This window comes from Eucyclogobius newberryi, unplaced genomic scaffold, assembly GCF_026437365.1.
Source record: "Eucyclogobius newberryi isolate DKJ021-1_F unplaced genomic scaffold, fEucNew1.0.hap1 SCAF_15, whole genome shotgun sequence".
NCBI classification, from domain to species: Eukaryota; Metazoa; Chordata; class Actinopteri; order Gobiiformes; family Gobiidae; genus Eucyclogobius; species Eucyclogobius newberryi.
Genome location: NW_027315779.1, coordinates 18,191,682 through 18,216,632, shown reverse-complemented (window position 1 = coordinate 18,216,632; position 24,951 = coordinate 18,191,682). Strand labels below are relative to the sequence as shown.

The following is a 24,951-nucleotide window of genomic DNA, read 5'->3' as shown; positions in this document are numbered from 1 at the left end:
ACGCCTACTGCTGAATCTGTGACGCTGTCACATGTTCTCCCCTTTGTTTTACCATCAAAAAGCAATTTTATTTTGAATTCTTGGCAAAATGTGCGGCGTTGCCGCACAGACACCGTGACTCTTTGAATGAAAATGTGGATAACTTTTGATGGTCCTGAAGATGAGTCTCACCAAATTTCAGGTTAATAGGGCTGACGCCCTGGGAGGAGTTTGTGAAAGTCTAAAGTGTAAACATGTTCTGGCCCCATTGGAATAACATGGGAGGTTTCGGTCATCGTTACGGCAACGCCATAACAATTATGACATGGGTCTCATTGACTTTTTTGATGGGGATGCTAAAATTGAGTTGTGTGTCAAATTTCATATAATTTCGCAAAACTAAACATTTAACCTCCATATAAAATCTGTAGGGGGCGCTGTGGCGCCAAATGAATTTATTTCACTTCAAGTAGGTTTAGGGCAAAGAGTTTAACAACTGATTCTAATTTGACGCAATTCGGACTTTATCTGCGCAAACGGCAGAAATTTTAAATATGGGAGATTTCTGAAATTTTAGTTACAGTTTGCGGCTTCGCCGCACAGAGACCGTGACAGGTATCAATGTAATTTGGATAACTTTTGATGTCCCACTCCTCAGTAGCATTTTCACCAAATTTCAGCTTTTTAGGGCCAACGCCCTGGGAGGAGTTCGTAAAAGTACGACGTTTGGAAAAACTCCGAAGTCATGTTTAGCCATTTTTGAAGCAATATGGCCGACATTTGGTTCGGGGGACGGCGTTGCCGTAATAATATTTTTTACTTCTCTTGTCACCATCTACCTCTGCGCCAAATTTCATGATTCTACGATCAGATTTTTTTTGGGTCATTTCCCATCTCTCAATGCATTTTTGGTACATTTGGTGGCGCTGACGCGCCATTTTTTTTTATTTTAGAAAAGGGAAATAGCCAGAATGTAGAGAGGCACGATTTTTAGAGGTGTGCAAATTTTTGTGACTTTTCGTCAATGTTCACTGGGTGAAAAATAGGGGGGTTGGTCCCGAGAAGAAGAAGAAGAAGAAGAAGAAAGAAAGAAAGAAAGAATAATATTCCGATGCGAAAACAATGTTTCCCATTTTTCAAATATCATAAACTATACATTTTCGGAAAGCGCTCGCGCTTTCCTACCTCATGGTGTGGGTCCCTGGTCACTGACGGGTACTTTCGATAATTTTGAGTGGGCTCCGCCCACTTTGTGTTTTTGGCCCTCTATACAGTAATAATGTTCAATTTTTGCATTACATGCTTATATGCACGGAACATGCAAGAGATGGGGAACGTATTCGTGAGCTACTTAGCGCAAATGAGTGCTTTATATGGGGATGACGACCGCTTCGCGGTCGTCATCCCAATGTAAAGTGCTCGTTTAGTGCGAACTTTTGCACGGGCTTCGCCCGTTTACAACGGTAATGTTCCATTTTCCTACAACTAATTAGTATGCACGGGGCGTGCATGAGTGGAGGAGTGCGTTAGTGAGTGTTTGGAAGTGGGCGAGCGCTTCGCGCTCGATTTCGTGCGCACTACGTGCGCACTTTCGCAGCCGTGCTTCGCACGGCCTTACGAGATTAATAGGCCTCTCGCCAGCTTGTGGCGCTCGGGCCTAATAATTGAAAATATACTGCAAAAGTAAACATATTAATTTGCTTAGTACCAGAATTAGAGTTTGGGTTTCATGAGACAAAGTGTATGGCACTTGGGAACAACTAAACCACACGACTAAAATTCTAAAAAGGCTTTTATGGCCACGATTTTTTTTGTTAATGTAAAACGTATCTCAACATGCTGAGTGCTTGATGTTGTGCTCTGAATCATTACCAGGCATATTGAATGATGAAAACATATGTTGGCGTTGTGTGTTCCTGCTTTATGCTAAAATCCATTTATTTTTATTTGTCTGTGTGTTTTTACTATGCCCCCAGGTGCAGAGTTACGGGACGTAATGACTGGATCCGAGGGGAACAACAGCATCTCTGATGTGGTGAAGCAGCCCGCCTTCATCGCGGGACTGGGAGGAGCCTGCTGGATCGTCCTCATGGGCTTCAGTGCCTGGCTTTACTGGAGAAGGAAGAAGAGGAAGGGCCTCAGCAACTACGCAGGTATAAAACAAATAAATGTACATAGCACTGCACATACAATCTCTGAGTACCATAAGGTCTGCATCCAAAATGAAAACTGATGTGGCTGTGACTCCATTTGGCTGGCTAAAATGCAGAACAAAGGAAATACATTGTGCACACAAGGAAATAGGCCCTATTTACTTTAATTCCGTGCTCAGCGATGTGCATCAACAGAGCAGGCTCCTATCAGCCGCACCTCAGCACTCGCACAAGATAAGTAATTTAACATCCTCCGCCATTATTGGACCATGCCCAGTGTTGTTTGCACATTAACTGCACCAAACTCGAGCTATAAAACATATTTTTATCCCTCTGCGTTTCATTCCTATAGCAGCACGCCGCTATTGTAATGTGTGGCGCTGCCTTTATCCTTGTGACTTGAGAGGAAACTGCAGCGATTTTCTAATTCAATAGGGATTTACATGATTGAGGGGGCTGCTCTGATCCCCTCTCTCAACAAATTGGAGTTTAATTCCAAAACATTGCATTTTTCAGATTGAGGGAAAATGTGACTACACAAATGCATCAAAAATAAACATAGGGTTTATTTACACTCCAGGGAAACATCTCATTCTCACTTTATTTGGTGAGAAACGGTGGAACCACTATGAAAAGTAGAACATTAGAATATCTTTTATTGTTATAATAGCTTGGGAACTCATGGAAAAAGGTGCAGTTGAAGAGAAAAAACTATACAGCAAATCACATTTTTATACAACCATACATTGTATCATTCATTTATATAGTCAAATATATACAATACAATGAATGTACATCCACTTTTAACTTCACACCCAAAACTGACTCTTTTCTGTCCTACGAAGACTAAGAAATACCAATCCAAAAGGCAAAGTAGAGAGATGTCCACATTTATGAAATATATACTGTCTCCGTTTTTTATTTCCATTCATTAATTCACTGCTGCCTTTTTGAATTTCAGTCCAGTCCTTCACCTTCACACGTGCAGGTTAGTACGTCTCTGCATTTGCATTCAAATAGTATCCATACCATAATATACCCACCATGACTGGACTAGAAGAAATAGCTATGTTTTTTAATCTGTCTTTGTTCATTTCCCCAACAAACCACAGTGACATTCCAACGAGACAGGGGCCTGATCAGAAACGGGAGGTAAGAATTGAAATTGCTTTAGAAAATATCACTCCTTGAGCTTCCTTGCTGACATTTTAGCCACGCACTCGCTCTCTTCTTAATGGCGACAGCTCTTTGTGTTCCCTGCTATGAAAAGTTCTACGCTGATGAATGCAATTTGAATACATGCCCACATATTCTTCCGGCTTACACATGGAGGCGTCTGATGTGCGCAGATCTTTGCCCGATGAAATCATTAATCACCTATTTTCCATCCACGGCTCACAATTAACTCAGGTGGGCTCTTTTCATTGGCTCGCCGTCACAGGGTTTGTCCGAGGTTAGCGGCAGAGGGGGAGGTCATGGGTGGAGGAGAGCGATGATGAATGTGCTGTTTTAAAAGGCTCACAATATGATAGGAGGGTTTCCGTGTGGGCAGGGAACAACAGAGGGCTAGACCTTGAGACTACACTCCATGTGCGTGTGAATTTTCCGCCTCAAATGAAGCTCGTCAACACAATATCAGAGCGCATTCAAACAGCTCCAGGAGAAGAAGTGCATTTGATGAAGGTCTTCTTTCTGCATCCTTCACTAAATGAGCATGTTCGCGCTTCCAGCTAAGAAAAATGTCAGATAGGCTGCATATAAACTCAAGAAAGTAATGATCAAAATGTCCTCTAAACGTAGTATCATGTAAAAATCAAGCATAACACATCCACAATTTGTTTATCTTTATTTATGTAATTCCTATTCCACTATATCGCTTACTCTTACTTTTTTCTATGCTTACTTGAGTAATACTAATGCTGTATTGCTGTACTGAGGCTGTAGCTATTTGTATAATAACATGTCAAACTCAATTTTAAAGATTATATTTCTCAATACCAATTTTGATACCACGGTGGTAATTAAAAAAATCCAATATTTTTATGTGAAGGTTTTAGACAATTTTCATTTTCACCCCGTGGTTCTGATAAAGCTAATGCTCAAGAGAAATTGAATTTACCCTGTTGATGTGGTTATTTTTAGTTTTGATACTTGCTCAAATGAGTATCTCGCATAATCGAATAATCTGATTTGTGTTACTTTTGACAAGCCTATTGTGTAGTATCACTCCTGCTACTTCTACTACTACTACTATTACAACTTATACTTCACCCTGGATCTACCTTCACTACTGATCTATTCAAGTACAACAAGTACTTTTTCTAGTAGGTTAAAATTGTAGTACCAAACGTTGCTTATTTGTAGCTTTTTTTTAAACTACATAGTACACAATCTAAAAGTACAACTCTCTCAGAATACAAATACTTAAAGGTATGCACTGTAACTTTTCTGGAGGAGGCACCTTTAACTAGCCTATTCAGTATGTAATCCCAGTCCACTCCATTATCGTGCTTGTGATTCTATGTGTTGCATTTGTAATAATATGTAAATATCTGCTCTAAAATGTACAGGATTTCTGCACTTGTTTAAACACCTTTAAGCCATCCCCAAGTCAGTTATGAACCATTCCCCTGGTGCTGAGTGAACCAGGCCCAGTGGAACACCCATTGTTTATCCTCACATTAAATAAACATATGTAAGCGTGTGCCAGAGCAGTGCACCGTACATATTTTCACATATTAACAGCAGCTGATTGTTATAGTCTCTGCCTCTCCGGAAGTCTGAGCATGTTTTTCATGGCTGTTGTATATCACTAAGACTAAATCACACGCTAGCTTTTCCTGAATCCACCTAATGGGCTTTTTGCTGTCTCTGTTACCATGGCGACGGGGCAGGAGTTTAGCAGATCTGCCATGGGCGCTCCACGATTCTCAATTTAAAATGTAAATGTGTGTTGTGCTAAGGCTCTAAAGTGGATTTAGTGTGTGTTTAGGCATCGGCTGGTTCCTCCGGGGAGAGCTGGAGGTGCCGCGGCTCAGGGACAGCGCAGGTCTGATTTATAGACTTGCCATTTTATGTTTCCGTCTTGTTTATTGTCAGACGTGCGGCGGAGGCGAGAATATGCTGAATGAGATTGCACATCAATTTGTTGTTGATGCAGCAGTATAAAAAAATACAAGCAGGGCTCTCAGGTGTCGTTGAAATCTTAGAAATGATGTGGGCGTAATACATTTAAAATACATTTTATCTTTATAGATTTTGTTGCACTAAACTCAATACTTTTTTATATGGTGGTTTACCGTCGTAGATAGCTGGACTTTGGAAGTAATGTTTACAGGCTCCTGATTATTTTACTTTCTGGCGCTTCTGTGTTCAGAGAATTTAGTCTTTGCAGTTGACAGTTACACTGATTATGTTGATGCTTCTTTGGGGAAACTCTTCTCTCTGACACTCTGGGGCTACAGTTGTTTTTCTTTTGACCCCCTAAGGCTCCTGTAGTTAGGATTTTGACCTTCAGACATCATCCCAATCCCTCAGACCACTAAATTAAGTTTAACACAGTGTGAGACTGGACCTTTGAGGCAATTGAAGTTTACATTGTATATCTCTACTGACGTCTGTTTAATGCTGTTAACAATAATTTTTAAACTGAAAGCTGCACTATGTAACTTTTCCAGCACTTGTCTCCATAGAGATGTTATTGCTTTGCCTGAAATGTTCTGCAGCATGGTATTAAAGTGATATATCCAGCATGTGTTCAATAACTTTGCTTATGCCTGAAAAGTACCTTGAAGTGAATGGGCTCGCCTCTCCAAAGAGCTGACCTGTAACTTGGCATTGTAGCATCTGCTTGTCTCCAGGGAGTTTAATGCCATATCGTGGAACATTCCAGCCAAAGCAATAAAGTTTGTTTGTAGAGCGTAGACAAAGCATTTCAAAGGGCTTTACATGACAAAAAGATGCATTTAAATCACAATACAAACATATAAAAACATAAACTATCATTACATTATTTTAATCTTAGTCCCTCTAATACAGGTCTATAAATTAGTGTGAGCTCAAAGCTATAAAAAATTTATATATGTTTTTTTTTTATTTTACAATTGACATCACATCAGTGAAGCAAATTCCTAGTTTGTGTGTTATTTTCGGTAATGGTAATACATTCTTTTTCAGATTCTGATTCTGATGCTTCTCTCTCTCTTTCCTCTTTTCTTTCTTCCGACAGTCGTCCTGGTCTGCTCAAAGCTGGAGACCAAGGCCTGCCCTGGTTGGCTGATTCCTGGCCTTCCACCAGTCTCCCAGCCAATGGGGGCTTGGGCAGCCCAAAGAGCAGCAGCCACTTTGGCCGTGGAGGTAAGAAGCGGGTTTAGGTCACTGTAGTTGCATGTGCTACTTTCAGCGACATGCCTGGTGCGACAGTTTTGACGTTTATCCTTGGGTAATGACACATCACAAGTACACACAAGCTAACAAATTAAGATGCCTTGAAGGGTTTTTGTTTGCTAATTGAACATGACAAGCCAAGTGTATGTTTGTAACTTCTCTCCCTGTCATCCTCCTATGCCCTGTAGGGTCCATCAACGTTAAAGTCATTCACATACGTTTTCCATTTGTTTATTTGCATCTTTAAAATCACTACTGCTCCCCTTTTCAATTTACACAGGCCTATTTCTATAGCCGTGAAGGTTAGCTCAGTTTGAATATCCCTCATGCTTACATGATAGCAGGTCTCCACAGCATGCCGCACGCTAATTATTGCTGTGGAGAATCACTTTCAGTCATATCAAGCCCATTTGAAACCTGCATTTAACTAATGCAGAGTGCTAGAACAGTGGGGAGTGTTAATGACCTTAAAGATCGTTAGCTTGGTGACAGCTCTCTCCCTCGCGCTCTTTTTGTCTCAGATGTGTTGCCGTCCGTGGAGAAGACTGGCACCATGCTGTCCGACGGTGCCATCTACAGCAGTATCGACTTCATGGGGAAGGCAGGTTACAGCAGCCCAGCACGCGGCGGTCAGCCCACCCCCTACGCCACCACTCAAATCCTGCAGTCCAACAGCTTCCACGAGCTGGCTGTGGATAGGCCAGACCCCCGCTGGAAAGCATCACTGCAAGCCCAGCAGGAGATGGCCAACCTGGGCTACTCGCTCACCGACAGACGCCCTGGCACTGGTGGGTGACACACACAACTTAATTCTGTCTGTGCAAAGCGTGTTTGGAATGAGTTGTGTGTGTGTGTGTGTGTGTGTGTGTGTGTGTGTGTGTGTGCCTTGAGTCTTGCCCGATCTGTTGTGGCGGGTCCAACATTTCAAAATACAGAAAAGTGTTTTAAGCAGGGGTGTATTTGCATGTGTTTATCAGGAATTGAACATGTCCCTCAACTCTCTAATCCGATGGCAGAAGTCTGTTTGATCGGAGTCCAATTCAGTTTCTTCTGGGCAAAAGATGTCTGGAATCACAATGCACTGCATATTTCTCTTATTTACAAGTATTTTGTAAGTGATATATTAAAACGGATCAGTTCAAGAGCACAGACCCACACAAAGACTCACATATGTTGACCTGTGACATATGCAAATGTTCTTCAGCTAAAACTGGCTAAACATTTGAATAATTCTGCCCAAACTTCCAGAATGCAGTGACCTGAATCTGTAGAAACAACCTTTGCAACTTTCTGGGTCATTTTTTCAACCACCTAATAAATAAAAGACTTTTGCAAAGGCAGAAATGTTACATGCCCAATAGTTTGTCCAACTAAATGAAAAAAATTATCCTATGAAGCTTTTTCCCCCCAGCCACAGCCTAAGAAATCACTGTAAAAAAAAATCTGTCTGTTTGCTCTTTGAAATCTTCTTGGTCGTGCATGAGCCTCTGTGGAGTGCAGAGCAAACTAGATAACTCTTTTTAATGTGGTAGTTTTATCTGAAAACCCCTGAGTTAGACTTGTTGAAGGCGTATCGCAATGGGAAGCCAAATTATTTACATATTCAGAGAAAATGGACCCTAAGGATAGTGTTCTTAATTACTGTCCTGTCTTCATCACAATTCACCCTGGGAGCTCCTCTAGCCCAGAAATGTCACACAATCATCATGCATTCTCTGGCTTAATTTGATTAGTGGTGGCATAAAAATCCTAAAGCCATTTGAGTATGTTTAAGTGGTATACATTTGGACTAGTGCTCCAAATGCTTTTACTATAGTTCAATAGCTAAAAAGAAATCCCAGGTCACCCTTGAAAAAGAATTTTCCATCTCAATGGTTCTTAACTGGTTAAATAAAGGTTAATCAATGAATTTAAAATATGTGCTTTTAAACTCTAGTCTTGGAGTGTTTGTTGTTACGAAATTCAAATCTACAAAGTTTCGACTCTGCACAGCTGTGACAAATGGTCAAGGAAGTGATATAATTATAATAATGTCAGTCAGTAAAATATCTGCAGCTTGTAATAAAAGCTTAATGAAAATACAAAAATACTCAAGAGATTGTTTTGAACCATGCTCAAATGTGTCATATGGCATTATTTGTTGGAGAGTAAAAATCAAGTCCTTTTGTTCCAGCTAAATTTCTGTTTTTATTTATCCAGATGGTACTGTATAACGATGAATAGTATGGTTGCTTAGCCATTCTGCGATTAATTATAGTGGCTGCGGAAAGCGTGTTTCACAAAAGGAACTGGTACTTAGACTTCACTGAGGGCTATTTTAAAAAGTCCCCTACAGTTCTTTTCTTTTCTGTCTTCCCCAATAATGCTTCTGTTCACGCACATTGTATGCACATTACATTTTAGCAATCAAAATATTTTAAAACATACCAATAATTTAAAGGAAATAAAAATAAATTAAGATTGTATTGTTAAGGAAGTCACAATTTTCCTCATGAATTTAGTTTGCGAACCAATAGAGCATTGCCCAAGAGACCTAATTTTCCAAAGAGTCAAATTTTCAAGTCCATTAACTTAAATGCCATAAAGATTGTCCTCATTTGAAGAGTGAACAAGCTTATTGTTTGAATCAGTATAGATCAGAGGTCATTAACACACCCTTAATAAAGCGGTTTCTGAGCTAAATGTCAGAGTTAGCAGAACTAAAGTGGTCGAGAGTGGGCTGCTGAAAGGGAATGATTTTAATGGTCTTGTTTCCGATTTTGACGCCTTTTAAGGAAATTTCAACACTGGAAATATCGTGATACACTGTCAGCACAGCAGACGGGGGAATAATGAGCCTCAGACGGGGATTAGTTCTGGCGAGAGATAAGAGATTTTGGAAAGATTTTAGTGTACTACGCAGCGCCGAAATGTTGACAAAGCGTGCTTTAATACAAACTGACAAATGTTCTGTACAATAGCTGTCTTTTATTACAAATCACATTGAGTACTACCTGTTTTATTTCCTCCTTTTTAAAGATTTTGAGCAACGGACAAAAGACTTTTACACATTACTTTATTCTTTTCTATAATAAAACTTCAATTCCTTTTTGCTTATGTGTTCACTCAGGTGCAAAGGTTGGGAAAAAGAAGAAACTAAAAAGTGGAACTAAGAGCTCTAAATCCAATGGGTCATGCTGGGCTAACATGCCTTTGCCTCCACCACCAATGCATCCGCTGCCAGGTACAGAGGTTGACCTTGACCACTACCCCCAGGAAAACCACGGAGGAGGGTGAGACACATTCATATTTCATCATTCTCCTGCCTCGAACTGACACAAACACGCAAAGAAAGGAAGGCAATCACAAGGGGAACAACATGTTTTCTGCCTGAGCACATTCTCACACTCCACTGAATTATTTTCAGACGCACCGTTTGGGTAATTTCCTAGTAATGTAGTGCCAAATAGAAAACTGGAAGATAAATGTGAGAAAAATGTGTCAGGATTATTTAACTTGAGCAACAACATCTGAAGTACAATATATATTTCTACCTACTACTACTAGCTACTAAAACATATATTAATCATAGTAGAAAAAGCTTCAGTTGTAGTCATCTGGACTCAGTTAGAAAAAATAGACGTTTCGACTCTCATCCAAGAGTCATTGTCAATAAAAGAATTTAGATCGAGAACTCCCATATTAATACTGTTCTGTGGTAAGACCCGCCCATTGGGCGGAGCCTTCCTGAAGTAGCAAGAGTTGTTTGTTTCAACAGAAACTCCCCCCTTGTATCTACCGAGCTAGCCTATTCAGAATGAATTTTAATGGCCTATTAGAATCCTCTTTGTCTTTGTGAGACCCTGGCTCAACCACCCTGAGTACCTGATTAGCATCTAAATGACCTTGTCCTGGTCCTCTACCTTTCCAGGGGTTCAGTATTCCATTATAGATACCAGGAAGATTGAATCTTAGCCCTCCATTTCTGTTTAAAGAAGGTCTTTCTTTTTTAACAAAAATAGCTTCCTTGACTCCTCTTTCAAACCATCTTTTCTCCCTGCTTAAAACCTTCACCTCACCGTCTTCAAACGAGTGATTAGAGGCTTCAAGATGGAGATGCACGGCGCTCTGTGGTCCTGAACTTGTATTTCTTCTGTGCTGATAGAGCCTCTTGTGTAGAGGCTGTTTAGTCTCACCTATGTAACGTTCTTTACAACTTTCTTCACTGCATTGGATCGAATAAACTACATTGCTCTGTTTTTGAGTCGGCAACTTGTCCTTAGGATGAACCAGTTTTTGTCTTAAAGTGTTTCCTGGTTTAAAATAAACAGGGACTTTGTGTTGTCTAAAAATTCTCTGCAGTTTTTCCGACAGGCCTGACACATAAGGGATAGAAACACCCTTCCTTCTCTGTTCAGTTTCCCTTTTGTCCTGCTTCTTGGTTCTCCTCACTCTGTTGAGGGCCCAAGCGGGGTAACCACAGGCTGAGAGGGCATTTCGGACATGTTTTTCCTCTTTCTTCTTGCCCTCTGAGCTGGTGGGCACACCTTGAGCTCTGTGTTGTAAGGTTCTGATCACCCCCAGCTTGTGCTGTAGTGGGTGGTTGGAACCAAAGAGCAGATACTGGTCCGTGTGTGTGGAAACCTACACACAAAAACTGCAGAGAATTTTTAGACAACACGAAGTCCCTGTTTATTTTAAACCAGGAAACACTTTAAGACAAAAACTGGTTCATCCTAAGGACAAGTTGCTGACTCAAAAACAGAGCAATGTAGTTTACTCGATCCAATGCAGTGAAGAAAGATGTAAAGAACGTTACATAGGTGAGACGAAACAGCCTCTACACAAGAGGCTCTATCAGCACAGAAGAAATACTAGTTCAGGACCACAGAGTGCCGTGCATCTCCATCTTGAAGCCTCTAATCACTCGTTTGAAGACGGTGAGGTGAAGGTTTTAAGCAGGGAGAAAAGATGGTTTGAAAGAGGAGTCAAGGAAGCTATTTTTGTTAAAAAAGAAAGACCTTCTTTAAACAGAAATGGAGGGCTAAGATTCAATCTTCCTGGTATCTATAATGGAATACTGAACCCCTGGAAAGGTAGAGGACCAGGACAAGGTCATTTAGATGCTAATCAGGTACTCAGGGTGGTTGAGCCAGGGTCTCACAAAGACAAAGAGGATTCTAATAGGCCATTAAAATTCTGAATAGGCTAGCTCGGTAGATACAAGGGGGGAGTTTCTGTTGAAACAAACAACTCTTGCTACTTCAGGAAGGCTCCGCCCAATGGGCGGGTCTTACCACAGAACAGTATTAATATCGGAGTTCTCGATCTAAATTCTTTTATTGACAATGACTCTTGGATGAGAGTCGAAACGTCTATTTTTTCTAACTGAGTCCAGATGACTACAACTGAAGCTTTTCTACTATGGAACACGCCTGGACGAATGAGGGATTACACCGACATATATTAATCATGTTAACTCAGGATTTAGTAACTCTTACTGGTTGCCGGCCAGGACACCCAAAATAAATATGAAACCGACTGGGGCCCACGACAGCAACATTTCAAGATTCAAACCACTTAAAACTAGGTTTCATTTGATTTATTTTAGTATTTTATTGTGTTTAAGTGTTTTCAATTAAAAGTCAGATTAAATACAGTGTATTAGATGTACCTTGAAATGATCTCATGACCCCTGGCTCACAAAACACAATGTGTCTGTTTGTTTTTATCTGCAGATATGACAGTAACAGTTGGGCCCCACCCATGTCCATCCAGACTTACCGTCATCAGAGTCTGAACAACGAGGGAGAGGAGGAGAGAGGGCCCACTCCTCCTTTAAGAGGACGCTCTTCGTCTCCTGCAGCTTCCTTCAAACAGCCCTCCTCATCCTCACTCAGCTCTGCTCACCATGATGAAATGCAGTCGATTCTGCAGGCGCACCTGGACGAGCTGACTAGGGCTTACCAGTATGAGGTGGCTAAACAAGCATGGTAAGAAATGATGCACAGAAAATAAGCTATTGCAAGAGTTTTCAGCAGCAATTTAAATGAAATAACCAATGTTTCTGTTTATTGGTCAAAACAACAGACATACATTATTTCAGAATTAGTCTGTATGGCAAATACAAAGAAATGAAAACAACATGGAAGTACTACACTGGTAGTACAAGCTGTATTAGAGACATTTGGGCCATTATTGTATTTTATTTATATTAAAACAATTCAGGGTTTGGCAAATCTCCTCTACCTAAATATGACAAAATGACTAAAGTTGATTTGTCTTAATTACGGCTTGTGTTGACGGGTGGAGGCAATAAAGTGTTGTATATTTCTGCCTCAAAGGAGACATAGTACGCTTTTTTCAAGTACTTATATATTATAATATACTTATATAATAGAAATATCATTATTGGCTCAAGCCATGGAGTTCCAACGGAACGGAATGCTCAAGACTTTGTTCTTGCCAGGTTTCTCTGCCACAACTCGGGCATTTTTGACCCCCTGAACATTGATGAATGTCACACATGGGGGACAGATGCGATCGGCTCCGCCCGAACTCCAATAAAATGGAGGTTGCGAGAACGCCCGTCGTAACAGTGCCGACTAGTTCAAAAAAGAGAAAACATGAAATGCTTAATCTTTGGCCTAGGCACATGAGACTTGGGACAGTGATAGAGCTACATGTGACGAGTAAAACACACCTGGCAGCATCACTCTATGATAAACAGGAAGTCAGCCATGTTGAATCAAAGAAACAGGAAGTCAGCCATGTTGAATCAGAGTTGACTTTTTTTTTCATAATCGTACGTGTCCTAGGTTTTTTGTCTGATCGAGTTCAAAACAACACTTTTTGCATCTAAAGACATTGAAATTTTATAAATATTTAAGAAAATGTTGATATTTCTTATGGTCTCCACATAACACCCCTTTAATTTCCTGTTTTTTTCAAGAACAAGTCACGCCTAATGGAATTGATCTATGGAGCGCATATGTAACAAATTTATTCTATAGCGCCCCCTACCCATTGTGTGAAAAACTCAACATTGTCTGATTTGTTTGAAACTCATGGTTTGTATTCTCCACAAGACGCCATGAAAAAAAGTGCATTGTAGATATTGTGTATTTTCACAATTGGCCAGCAGAGGCGCAATGAATGCCTTCACTTCCTCTTCCTCTTTTATTTTGATGGAACATTTCCTCTCGTGCCGTGGTCTTAGCATTAGCGTTAGCATCAGCATTAGCGGCGGGTCTCTGTTGCGAGGTGACGGGGGTACAGGGAGAAGGGGGTTTAAAGGTCCCATAACATGCAAAATCGACTTATCAGAGCTTTTAACCTTCTTACATTGCTATTTGTGCTTCATATATGTACCCAGAGTGTTTTTTTGATTGATTCCCGCAGTGTTTAGCTATATTACAGACTATCTCCTTTCCTCCAATCTCCAAACTGACGGGCGGTGGGGCAAGACCGCGTCATAAGGGCAAGCACGCGTCACCATCCCCCCTCTCCACCCCCCTCCCCCCTCCCCTCCCGCCCCCTTTCCCCCGGCTCCGCGCTGCTGTCTCCCTACAAACCCATTCCGGAGTTTTTCTGCTTCGATTTACGACGAAACACGGTTCAAAGAGGCCCAAAACGTCATTAATGATATCGCACTCTTTACTATTGTCACAATGGTGAAGGTTTATGTGGCAGTTGATGCAGCAACCGGGACAATAAACGGAGAGAAGTTCTATCCGATACCGAAAAACTAGGAAATAAGAGCGCGATGGACATAAGACTTTTATATATATATATATATATATATATATATATATATATATAGATAGATAGATAGATGGATATAGATATAGATATAGATATAGATATAGATATAGATATATCTGTTCTGCACACGCTGTTGAATAAACACCAGATGTATTTAGTCTCAAAGTAATGTTGATCTGAAGTTCTATCGTTTCTCACTCATTCGCGCGGAGCGGCGCAGCGCGGAGCAGACAGCTGTGGGGACCACACTACGTCACGGGTTGGGCGGGGCACACACGCGCTCTGAGACTACGTCACGGGTGGGCGGGGCACACACGCGCTCTGAGACTACGTCACGGGTTGGGCGGGGGAGCCAGATCGCTCTTCGCAAGGGTGGGGGCGAATATCAAACCAAGCCGTTTGCATTTCCGGGTTGGTGAGGGGGTCCAAGGTCTGGGTGATATTTCTTAACTATTATGTTAAGGGTGTTGCACAACCCTTATTATTATCAATTATACACTTAGGATAGACTACGAAACGTGAAAAAAGCATGTTATGGCACCTTTTAAAGAATAAAGTCTAAAGAATAAAGTCTAAGAGAATGCAGTATCGGGGCAATCGTGATCAAAACGCGGTCGCGCTGGAAGGCGGTCGGCGGTCGTGCGAGAAGGCGGTTGTGCGAGAAGGCGGTCGTGCGGGAAGGCGGTCGCACGGGAAGGCAGTCGCGCGGGTGGCGAGAGCCATCATCGCCACCACCGCGGCTTTAATTTTGCATTATTTTTCTTTGTAAACTATCAAAAACAGCTTAATAATAGAAATGGATCCATTAACTATAAAACTATATAAATGTACTGTAGGATAAAAATAAAAAGAGGCTTACTTTGTACACAAAATGTACAGTTAAATTTACAGACATAGTGGAGAAAGTGAACAGTGCAGTGAGGGATTGATTAAATTATGCTATTTTATTATTATTAAAGGGACAGTGTTTAAAAAGTGTTGAGTCCAACGGCAGAGGAAAAAAAACTGTGTATGCATCACACGACAAAAAATCTAAGGGATAATAAACAGATACAGCGGTGTAGGCGGGTATAGGAGGTAGGTGAAAAATGGAATCTTCTGAACTCTCGCGCCTCAGTTGCAGGACAATACAGGATTACTCAAACAAGAATGAATCTATCAATCTACAAATTCGAGTAAACTAATGATGAGTAAATATCGTTGTAACTGGAGTAAAAACTAATTTAAGTTTTTGCATCATCGCGTCTCCTTTAAGAGTAAGCTACATTGCTGGCACCGCACACATCTTGTTTCAACGTGCAAATGCCGTACAATTTCCAAACCTGGGCACAGTTAAACATTTAATCTCCTTTTGTTCATATTAAATGAGTAATTTGACATCCATTAATCCTACATACGGTTTCTAATCAGCGACAAGTTCTTTTTTTCTATTTTTTTTGTGCAAAATTCCATTAGCACAGCAGGTAGTTGTGTTTATGCATCGCCATTTGTTCAAATGCGTTCCTCTTCTTCCCAGCATGGCAAAATAGCTGCAATTTTATATTCATTATATTCTGTTGATTGTTACAACTTTGCATATCAATGGCCTGCGTTTGCACAGCCTATAGTGCTGGTATTTACATGTGTCAGCCTCAACCGGTGTGTCCCTTTACTGCCGATAAAAACAGCTCTCCATTGATTGCACCTTTGACGGAGCATTGGAAAACTTGACAAGTCGGCGGTGACACGTGTTGGAGGGTAATGACCGGGTTTAGTCCAACATGCTGCTCTGACATTGGTAAATAGACTTGGTAATTATGCGTGTGCGCGGCTATGTGGTGGGATGCACGCCATGATGGAGGACAGCTGTGGGGGAGATAAGAGGCACGTTGTTGACAGCCCTGCCCATCCAGATATCCTTTATCCCGTCCAATTACGACTCCATTGTGTTAGCAGTAGCAATTGCAATGTAATCAGCTACACCATCGCAGGAATTGAGAGCCATTTTGCTACCTTTTTCAATGCACTCTGATTCTGTCATTTTGTTTTCATACACTACTCCTGAATTCATTATGCAACCTTGATTATATTGTGGTTATTGACATACAGTATTTTCCCACATCTGAATTAGGCACATGAAGAGCAGCCCAAATGTGTCCCACACGCCGATCCCGCCCATGGACTTCCTCTCCAGTACGCTGGGATCAGAGGTGGGAGCGGCGCTACTGTCGGAGGAAGAAGAGGAAGAGGAGGAGCGATATGCCGTGGTGTCCAAGAACCTTTTTGACTACACACCTGGGCATAGCATAGAGAACCTGGAGGATTCAGGTAATTAAGTACTGATGATGAGAAATAGTAAAAAGTTATTTCGGAGTACTAGACCTTTTTGTGGCAGTCCCAAGTCTGGAAAAATGTGCCAGGAAGAGCATTTATTAAGTCATTTAGTCAGAAGATCTTGAGTTTATCCCAGAAGCTTAGAGCAGACAGGACATTTAGATTACAGGGAAATGGTATAAGAAAATGACACGAAGAGTAGTTCAATAGATACAATAAAATATCCTATCATTAATTATGGACCTCTCTCAATCTTTTTTGCTGTTGTTGCTCGAGATGTTTCCTGGTCATTTACATATGAGTGTTTGGCCATTTCCAGGGGCAGAGACTAAACAACTGTTTCCACGACTGTTAGTTATGTAATATAATTTCCCAATGTCCACCATAATTACAAATTAATGACACACCAACGTAAACACATTATATTCAAAAGTATTTATTCTCTCTGCATTATTGTGTGATTGCATTTTATATTTAGACACATAGAAGACCAAATATATGTTTTATATGCTTATATTTTCATGTGGTTGGACTCCAATTAGATGAGGAACATATGTAACCCATGTGAACTTGTTTAGTGTTAACTATTTATTGTTCACACTTGGCACTGCACTTGTAACACTTGAAAGGAATGGTTTTGTTTGGTTTTGTTGGCGGAAAATAAATTGCATCATATATGTTGTTGTTTTTTAAATAAGAAAAGAAAGGACATGTCCAGGTTATGCCTAGCTGGTAAGAGAAGATGGGTCCTCTCCTGAAAAATGATTTACAAAATAGCTGTAATTTTCTGAATTGTTATTGTTATTCATATTTTTTAACCTAACTGCTCTCGTTACTCTTTTTTAACTTATGACAGAACATTAATAGTCTAATCTGATATCCAATAATCCAGCATAGGACATTCAATCTTCTCAGGTGCGTTCCATGTCAGAAAAACATATCCAGGCCCGTGGAAAACAAAACTCTACATATACTGGTAAATGGGCTTGATATGTGAGGAGATAAGTTTAAATGTGAGTTCTGCAGATGAGTGTTGCTTTGTGAGTAGACCCTGAGGGATATTTTACTCCAGGAGGTCTATTGTTAATGACTGCTTCTGTCTAATGGTGAAACTAGCCTCAGGAAAGGAGAGCTTTGGGTCCATATCCACATCTTTAAAAAGAAATATATTAACAATTCATATGAAATGTTCAGTGTTGTCTAACAGGGCTTTTCCTTTAACATTGAGCATGTTAATCCTCCAGAACCACTGCACGAGACATCTCCAGCCACGCACTAAAGCCATGCAATAGCCAACTGAACCAGCCACAGTCCTTTCACTTGTACACGGATATATTCATTTCTGGGATGTCATCTTAGTTATAATTATCATACATCTTGATAGAAAAGTTGTGCATATTTTCAGTCTAGCTCTCAAAGCCCTTTTTTCCTCCAGAGACATGGAGACAGCTCGTTAAGCCCCTTGAAGACATCTTGTATATGCATCAAAATGATAACGTCTCTTTTAGATTCCAGCAGCCTTCTACATAAAAGTAGCACATCTGAAATTTAAAATTTGATGTATTTATAAATAGGGTCCTGTCTGAGAGACTTTCTTTAGAGTTAGTTTGAAGGCGTCTCACAGGAACAAAACAGCACTGTTTTTAGACTACATAATGTGATAGGTTAAGAGAGACGTGTGTATTCCAAATATGTGTTTTAAAGCTGTGGGTGGGCCAGGCAGCAGGTCAGTCAAACTAAAAATATTTACCAACATTAGCAATGCAAACATTTCCTAGCTGTCAAATATGATAATTTACCGTCTCATGAGTATGCAGAAGTAAAATTTAGACACGTGCCAAGCAACTACAATAGTGAAAGTATTACTGAAAGCTGTGACCCAATTTAAAATGCTATTCATTTGAATGAAATACGCAATCCTTAAAGTAGTCTTTTGTCTTTCGTTTTCAAAGAAGCTCAGTTGGCAGGCTTTGAGTGTGAGGTAATTATTTAGTTTTTAATACAATTGTGGATAATCCAAACTGATGTCAACGCAGAATACAGAATCTGCTTCGTTTCTGTGCACATATTGAACTATTTCCTCTCATGACTGTGGTGGTCAACTTATCCTGGCTGGTTTGGAGCTGAGGCAGAAAATAATCCCGTACATGCATAAATAATATACTATCCAATTATGATTTTGGATTTTCATGGCAAGTATTTCTGCAACATCATCTGCTATCCAGAGTGCAGGGGCTCTTATGTATATATTTATATCTATTGATCTACAGCATATACCCTTACTGTGAACCTGCATTCATTCATTAGTGCAATTTAGATACCTTGGCTCTATATAAAAATCTGTTCCATATTTTTGTAAAAACAGGAAACCCAAATAACATGCATTTCAAACTTAATTGGAAAAGTGAGTTTTCAAACATCTAACATAATATTTGTAGGGTCTGGGGAGAATCTTAGTGAGGGATTTTGTGCAATGTGTTCACCAACTTTATTGCTCAGTTGGAGAGGACTCAAGAGCTTTAGTTTTGGAAAAGAAATCCACAAAATATATTAAACTGTGCCAAAAATGCCTGGAGATAAATATTTAGCGAAATCCAGAAGACAAACAACAACTACTTTTGGATTCTTCTCTGTCTGCATTTGGCGTGTTCTTTCATGTGCATTACTCTAACCTCAGTTTATATTTGTACAGCAAATTTGGCTTGGAATTGGCTGTTTGCAGAAGTCTTTCAGATTTGACATGTGGGAGCACAATTGTATTGCAACTAGTAAATATAGGCGCGCTGGAGTCATAGTTATACCAACTAACTGTTATTGCTTTCTGAATATCTAAAACAAGAACAACACTTATAACTTCAGTAATCTCCAATATATATTGTGTGTTTAAAAGTTTTTTTTAACTCTTAATGCCGGATTAAAAGGTTACTTTAATAGAACAGAATAAGAACCTATGCCAAAAATAGACCAACAATCAAGGCATACAATCAAATACAAATGCATGTTAATTTATAAAAGAACAGAAACATGTATTGGCCCCTGAGGGATTGTTTTCTTGAAATTAGAGCAATATTTGCATCATAGCATTAACAACAGAACAAACAGCAAGGATACAGTATAAATTCATTATTAAGAAACGAAAAGCATTATGTTTGAAATATGAAAAAAGCGAGTTATGCTTGTTGCTAACCAAAAAATATACTGTATTAAAATACAAAGCTACTTTTTGATTACTTTGGATTACATTTTACTACAAAAATGTTGATAAACTCATTTGTCACTGAATGTCTTTGTTTTGCAGGTAAACCCTCCTCTCATCTAAGCCGTGTGGACAGCTCTGGCCTCTCAGACCACAGTGCACAGAACACACACAGTCTCAACCACCAGAGGGGGCCCGTCTCCAGTCACAAACCTACAGAGAAAGTTGGGACTTTGCCAAGACGCCGGGACGCCAACACAGATGGTCAGTTACATGTAGTATCCCTCAGTATGTTGTGAATGAAACAACATCGCACCATCTTAGTGTACTTGTGCTCTCTACTCCACAGCCGCTGCCAAGGCCCTGCACTCTGTGGGGTCTCGTCTGAACAGCTCGTGGAATAGTGCCTCCCCGGACCCCTCTGAGGAGTGCATGGTGACAGTGTCCACGCTGGAGAGGCAGCATATGGGGTCCTGGGGCGGGACGGGTGCATCGGGCAGAGCCACACTGGGCAGGGGGTCCCACAAGAGGCCCTCGGAGCAGCCAATGAACGGACTCCCACCAAACAGCACAGAGAGACGGGAGCACTGTAGGTGGCACACTGCACAATCTTGTCTCTCAAAACATTTGTGTATTTGACAATCCAAATGTATTTGTTTGTCTTAAATTTAAAAAAAACTATTTAGATTCTAAAGTGCTGCACATGATTGTAATAAAAAATAATATTTAGCTCTAAAAGTCAGCAGAGATACATTTCTAACACATGGAAATAACCATATAAAATTGCACAATTAAAAAGTAATAAAAGCAATACAAATCAATGAACCCCGATGAATCAACATGGTGTTAGACTATTACGCTTAAAGTGGCAAAGACTCTTGTAAACAAACAAGACGAGAGCAGTACAAGACACAAGTGAGGACTTTGCCTCTGGCTAACTTGTCTCTTAGTTACGAGTGTCTCCCGTAACATCAAACATTTAAATATTTGCTTTTGGTGTCATTCTGCTCTTATCTAAAGCCAAGGCTGTTGTTTTAAATGTGTTATAGTTTTTTTTTTTTTTTGTATAGACTGCAATTGTAATGTAAAAGAGATCATATGTTTTGTTGTTGCCATTTGGATTAAAGGACACATTATGCAACATTTTTGAGCTTTTAACCAGCTTTGCTTGTTGATGACAAAACATTTCTGAAGTTGTATTTAGCTTCATTCACGCGAGTTTGATGACTCCTGGTTAGAAAGTCCTTAAAAAAAAATGAGATGCTAAAGTAAAGCAACTCAAGAGCATCTTTAAAGGCCATATCAATACAAGTAATGCTCAATATTACTCCTTTAAGGCAGGCTAAATATTTGGAGCTCACAATTCCTGCCTGTTATTGATACAGTTACAGTTGTATCAAGTTATAAGATGTACCCAACCTTTAGGCTCCCAGTTGCTATCGAAAAGCAATAGTGCAAAGCAAAAGTACTTTGTGATTGTCTTGTTTATACTGCTATTCCCGTTGGAGAGCGTAATCAAGCTAAGAGCATATTCAACATATAATCCTTCTGTCTTAGAATATATAGGAGACACCGATAAAGTACCGACTGATTACTTGGTGTTTTTAGTATGGGATAAAAGGCAGCGAACACACCTCATATATCCATGTTTATGACCCAAATGAGCTCACTCGCACACGCACTGAACAGTTTGTTTGTCCTGTCTCCTGCAGAGTCCTGATGGAGTCTTTTGGCCTGGTCGTCGCCGCCTGCCCCGGGACACACAGCTTGTTTATAGGCGCGGTGAGCTCCTGTCCCGTCGCCTCAGCCTGACTGATGGAGACAGGAGCGCGCAGAGACACAGAGAGACAGAGCTGTAAATGCCATGTACAGACACACACCAGTCACACCTCCACCCCCCCCTCCTGCAACAGAGTATGTTATCATGTCTTCTACTTCCTGTCACATGGTGTGTCACTACGTGGAGTTGACCAAGAAAATCACGACAAAATTAAGTGGACTTGCATAATGTGTACATACATTTTGTAAATGGTTACTCTTATTTAGCTTTGCTATGCAAGCCAAACCCGATGTTGTCTTCTTTTGTGATTTATTACTGTGAAACTTTTTTGTTTTTTGTTTTTTGATTGATTGATGCGCAAACTGTTAGCTTACTTTGATAAAGCTACTGTATTGTTGTATTTTGCACAGAGCATTTTAGGTGAAAATAAGCACAAGCTCATTGAGGAAAAGAATCATAATGGCAAATCTATGAATGAAATCTATGGACACTATGGACAATATACTGTTTACTGTATGGCATTGGGTCATTGTTTTCAAGCATTTTTTAAAGACGTGGAGAAAATGAATCAATTTTTGGGTGATGATATGCCAAATTAAACTGCTCGATGGGAATCTTATATGCATTGTACCAGTGGTTCTCAACAATGGAAGCAACGCAAGTGTAATGATCCAAAGTATTGCCATAAAAGGTATAGACTTCTCTGCCATTTCCAAGAGTAATAATATATATAATATTTTAATTTTAAATATTCTTTACAATTGCAATGAAGCTGATATTTGTGCAATATACAGTACTGTAATAATAGCAGAAATGTAAAGAGCTGGCAGAGAGATTGCTCAAAATGTTATACGAGGTGTGACCCAAAAAACAAGTCATTCTTGCCTGTTTGTTAACTATAGGATGTAGTCTTCTACCATACGTTAATGTACAAAGCCAATTGGTTTTATTTAAAATAAAGCAAAATGAAAATTGGGTAATACATTTGTGAACATAGTCTGTATTTTCCAAATATGTTTTTATCTCACCTTATTTTGTAAAGATTTTTTTTTACTAACTTTGATTTCAGCCAAATTATGTTCCAATATATTTAGGTTTGTTATTTTTATTAGAACAGAATGTGACCAGTACCTTCTGGAAACGCTATGTGTTCACTTTGATTTGTTTTTATTATTTGGGTTAGTCCATCCTCTTCTGAAGACTGCCAGGACTGAAACTTTCACTGTATTTGAAAATTATGCCAATTTGAACGTTTCTGCCAATGAGATTCACCATGCGATGTCTTTACACTTGTTTGAATGGTCTTGTTCTGGGAATGGCCCTTCCTTTGAAAAAGTTGCCAGATTGGTTTTGCCCTCAGGAATACACAGCCACATACAGTAGGGCCCTTTTTTCAATCCTTTGAAGCAAAATAAAAATGTGTATGTGAAACTTGACCCATTTTCCTCTCCTTTTGGGTTTTTAAAGGGATCCCGTATTAGCCTACAAATGTCTGTGTTGGCAGGGAAGGGATTTTAAGACCTACTTTTCTATTGAGTTCTCTATAATCTCTATTTCACTTTTAATGTGATTAGCTTGATGATATATTGAAGCTAAAATCCACTGCAAATAATAATTTATATTTTCAGTGTGCAGTTAAGCTGGGTGAACACACTGTCAGTTGCGCTTGGACAGTTCCGTTATTGAAATTGATTTTGAAATGAAAAAGCTGTCACGACCACTGCAAGAGTAATTATTTGTGCTCAATCAATTTGTTGTGGGTGTTCAATTTAAATAACCTGTAGAGATGAGCAGCAATCATGAAAAATAGTCCACTAGTCGACTTGCCTGTGTGTGAATGTTGTGGTCAGAGAAGCCATTTGCACATGGGTGGCACAGTGGCTGAGTGGATGGCTCTTTCACTTCATGCAAGACGTTTCCTGGTTCGACTCCCAGAGCTTTCTGTGCAGAGTTTCCTAACCCTTTCCCGCATCAACCCAAAAAATGCAGAAAAGCTAAAATCCTCCAGCTACAGCAATCAGACCAAGACCAAGCCTCGTTCAAGATCTGGGGATGGGTCCCCACTGCTTCTGAGAAGTTGCTCCAGCAGCACTGAAGGACGGGTCAAATGCAGAGGACAAATCTTCCCATGCAGAAAGTGTACCTTAACTTTAAAGTGCTTATTGTTCTCATAATTATGACTTTGTTTGAATGGATCTTTTACTTCTTTACGTACTTTGTGTTGCAACATTAGAATTTCCCCATTGTGCAGACAAATAAAGGCTTATCTCATCTTATCTTATCTTATCTTATAATACCTGTGGTACATTTTTACCAGTCAAGTGGAAATTTGCAAAGAAAAACTTAAATAATATAATAGCTCAAAGTTACAGGTTGTAGAGCTGAGTTCTAAAACAGAATCCCTCTGTCTATGTCATCAATGAGCGACTTTCCAGCGTCAAATCATTTACACCCAACCGAGTAAAAAATCTGACTGTTCAAACAATCATTTAACAAATTAAGGTATCATTATTTGTCAAATAATTTTGGCCCATATTTGCAGTATTGTTGCTGGATAACAGTTGCGGAATTACTTCTACCTTTGTCAGATCTGCTGCTCATGTCCAAACATGAGCAGCAGATCTGCACATTAATATTGGCTGCCATGTTTCAGTCATTCAGCCCCATATTAGCTACAGAAATAACTTACAACTGTTATGGAGTGAATTAATGTTGCAAAATAAATTGCTCTGCGTATCTTCAAATCCTAAATCAAAGACACTATTAAAAGACTATATTATTGTGATAGTTTCCAGATAGACAGCTTACCATTGGAAGATATTTAAGTGCAGTCTTTCTCCCTTTAAAATGTTTACTCTGCCTGACATACATTTAGATAACTAATGTTACTTAATTGCAATGAACAGTCTATTTGAAAAGCAACATTATACTTGCTCACACACGAGAAAAGTAATTTAAGACTGCTCACCAAAAGGCTCATTTGTTTGCAGCATTAAGGGAGCGAGTGCATTCCAGATATTGCTTTTACTGCTCTGCTCTAATTTGTGGACCCTCCTAGGAACCGACCACCCTCAACCACAAACTCCTAACCATCGCTGCGACCAACCGGCACATCTCCTCCAGCGTTACCCAGCATGCATCGCTCTACTGGACTTAATAGGAGTGCACAAGCAAGCCCGCAGAGCCCAATTACAAGGTTCCACCTGCAATCACAGAGCGCAAGTTGTGTCTTCTGAAGGCATGGAGTAAAAAGTCCTTCTGTGGCGCCTGGTCTCTTAATAGGCTGTTTTTTGGATTTGGTCGAAGGAAAAATCTGTTTACTGGACCATTATTTATTGCTGAGGTACTGTTTTCTGCCCTCTGAGGAACAATTTCGCCTAAAACGGCTTCTTTGGTGAGTG

General features: G+C 40.0%; 1 protein-coding gene across 2 annotated transcripts in view; it reads left to right on the top strand.

The window, feature by feature from the left end:
• LOC140360975 (roundabout homolog 2-like) overlaps positions 1-22,986 on the top strand; it is a 121,459-nt gene extending 98,473 nt beyond the window's left edge. For both annotated transcript variants that reach the window (XM_072446515.1, XM_072446516.1), the window contains exons 17-27: positions 1,956-2,132; positions 3,094-3,120; positions 3,245-3,284; positions 6,361-6,488; positions 7,040-7,306; positions 9,628-9,790; positions 12,236-12,490; positions 16,372-16,568; positions 19,873-20,034; positions 20,120-20,359; positions 21,483-22,986. In XM_072446515.1, the coding sequence (XP_072302616.1) occupies positions 1,956-2,132; positions 3,094-3,120; positions 3,245-3,284; positions 6,361-6,488; positions 7,040-7,306; positions 9,628-9,790; positions 12,236-12,490; positions 16,372-16,568; positions 19,873-20,034; positions 20,120-20,359; positions 21,483-21,484 (1,658 nt within the window). In that variant the 3' untranslated portion in view covers positions 21,485-22,986. The remainder of the gene's footprint in view (positions 1-1,955; positions 2,133-3,093; positions 3,121-3,244; positions 3,285-6,360; positions 6,489-7,039; positions 7,307-9,627; positions 9,791-12,235; positions 12,491-16,371; positions 16,569-19,872; positions 20,035-20,119; positions 20,360-21,482) is intronic.
• The last annotated feature ends 1,965 nt before the right edge of the window (positions 22,987-24,951 follow it).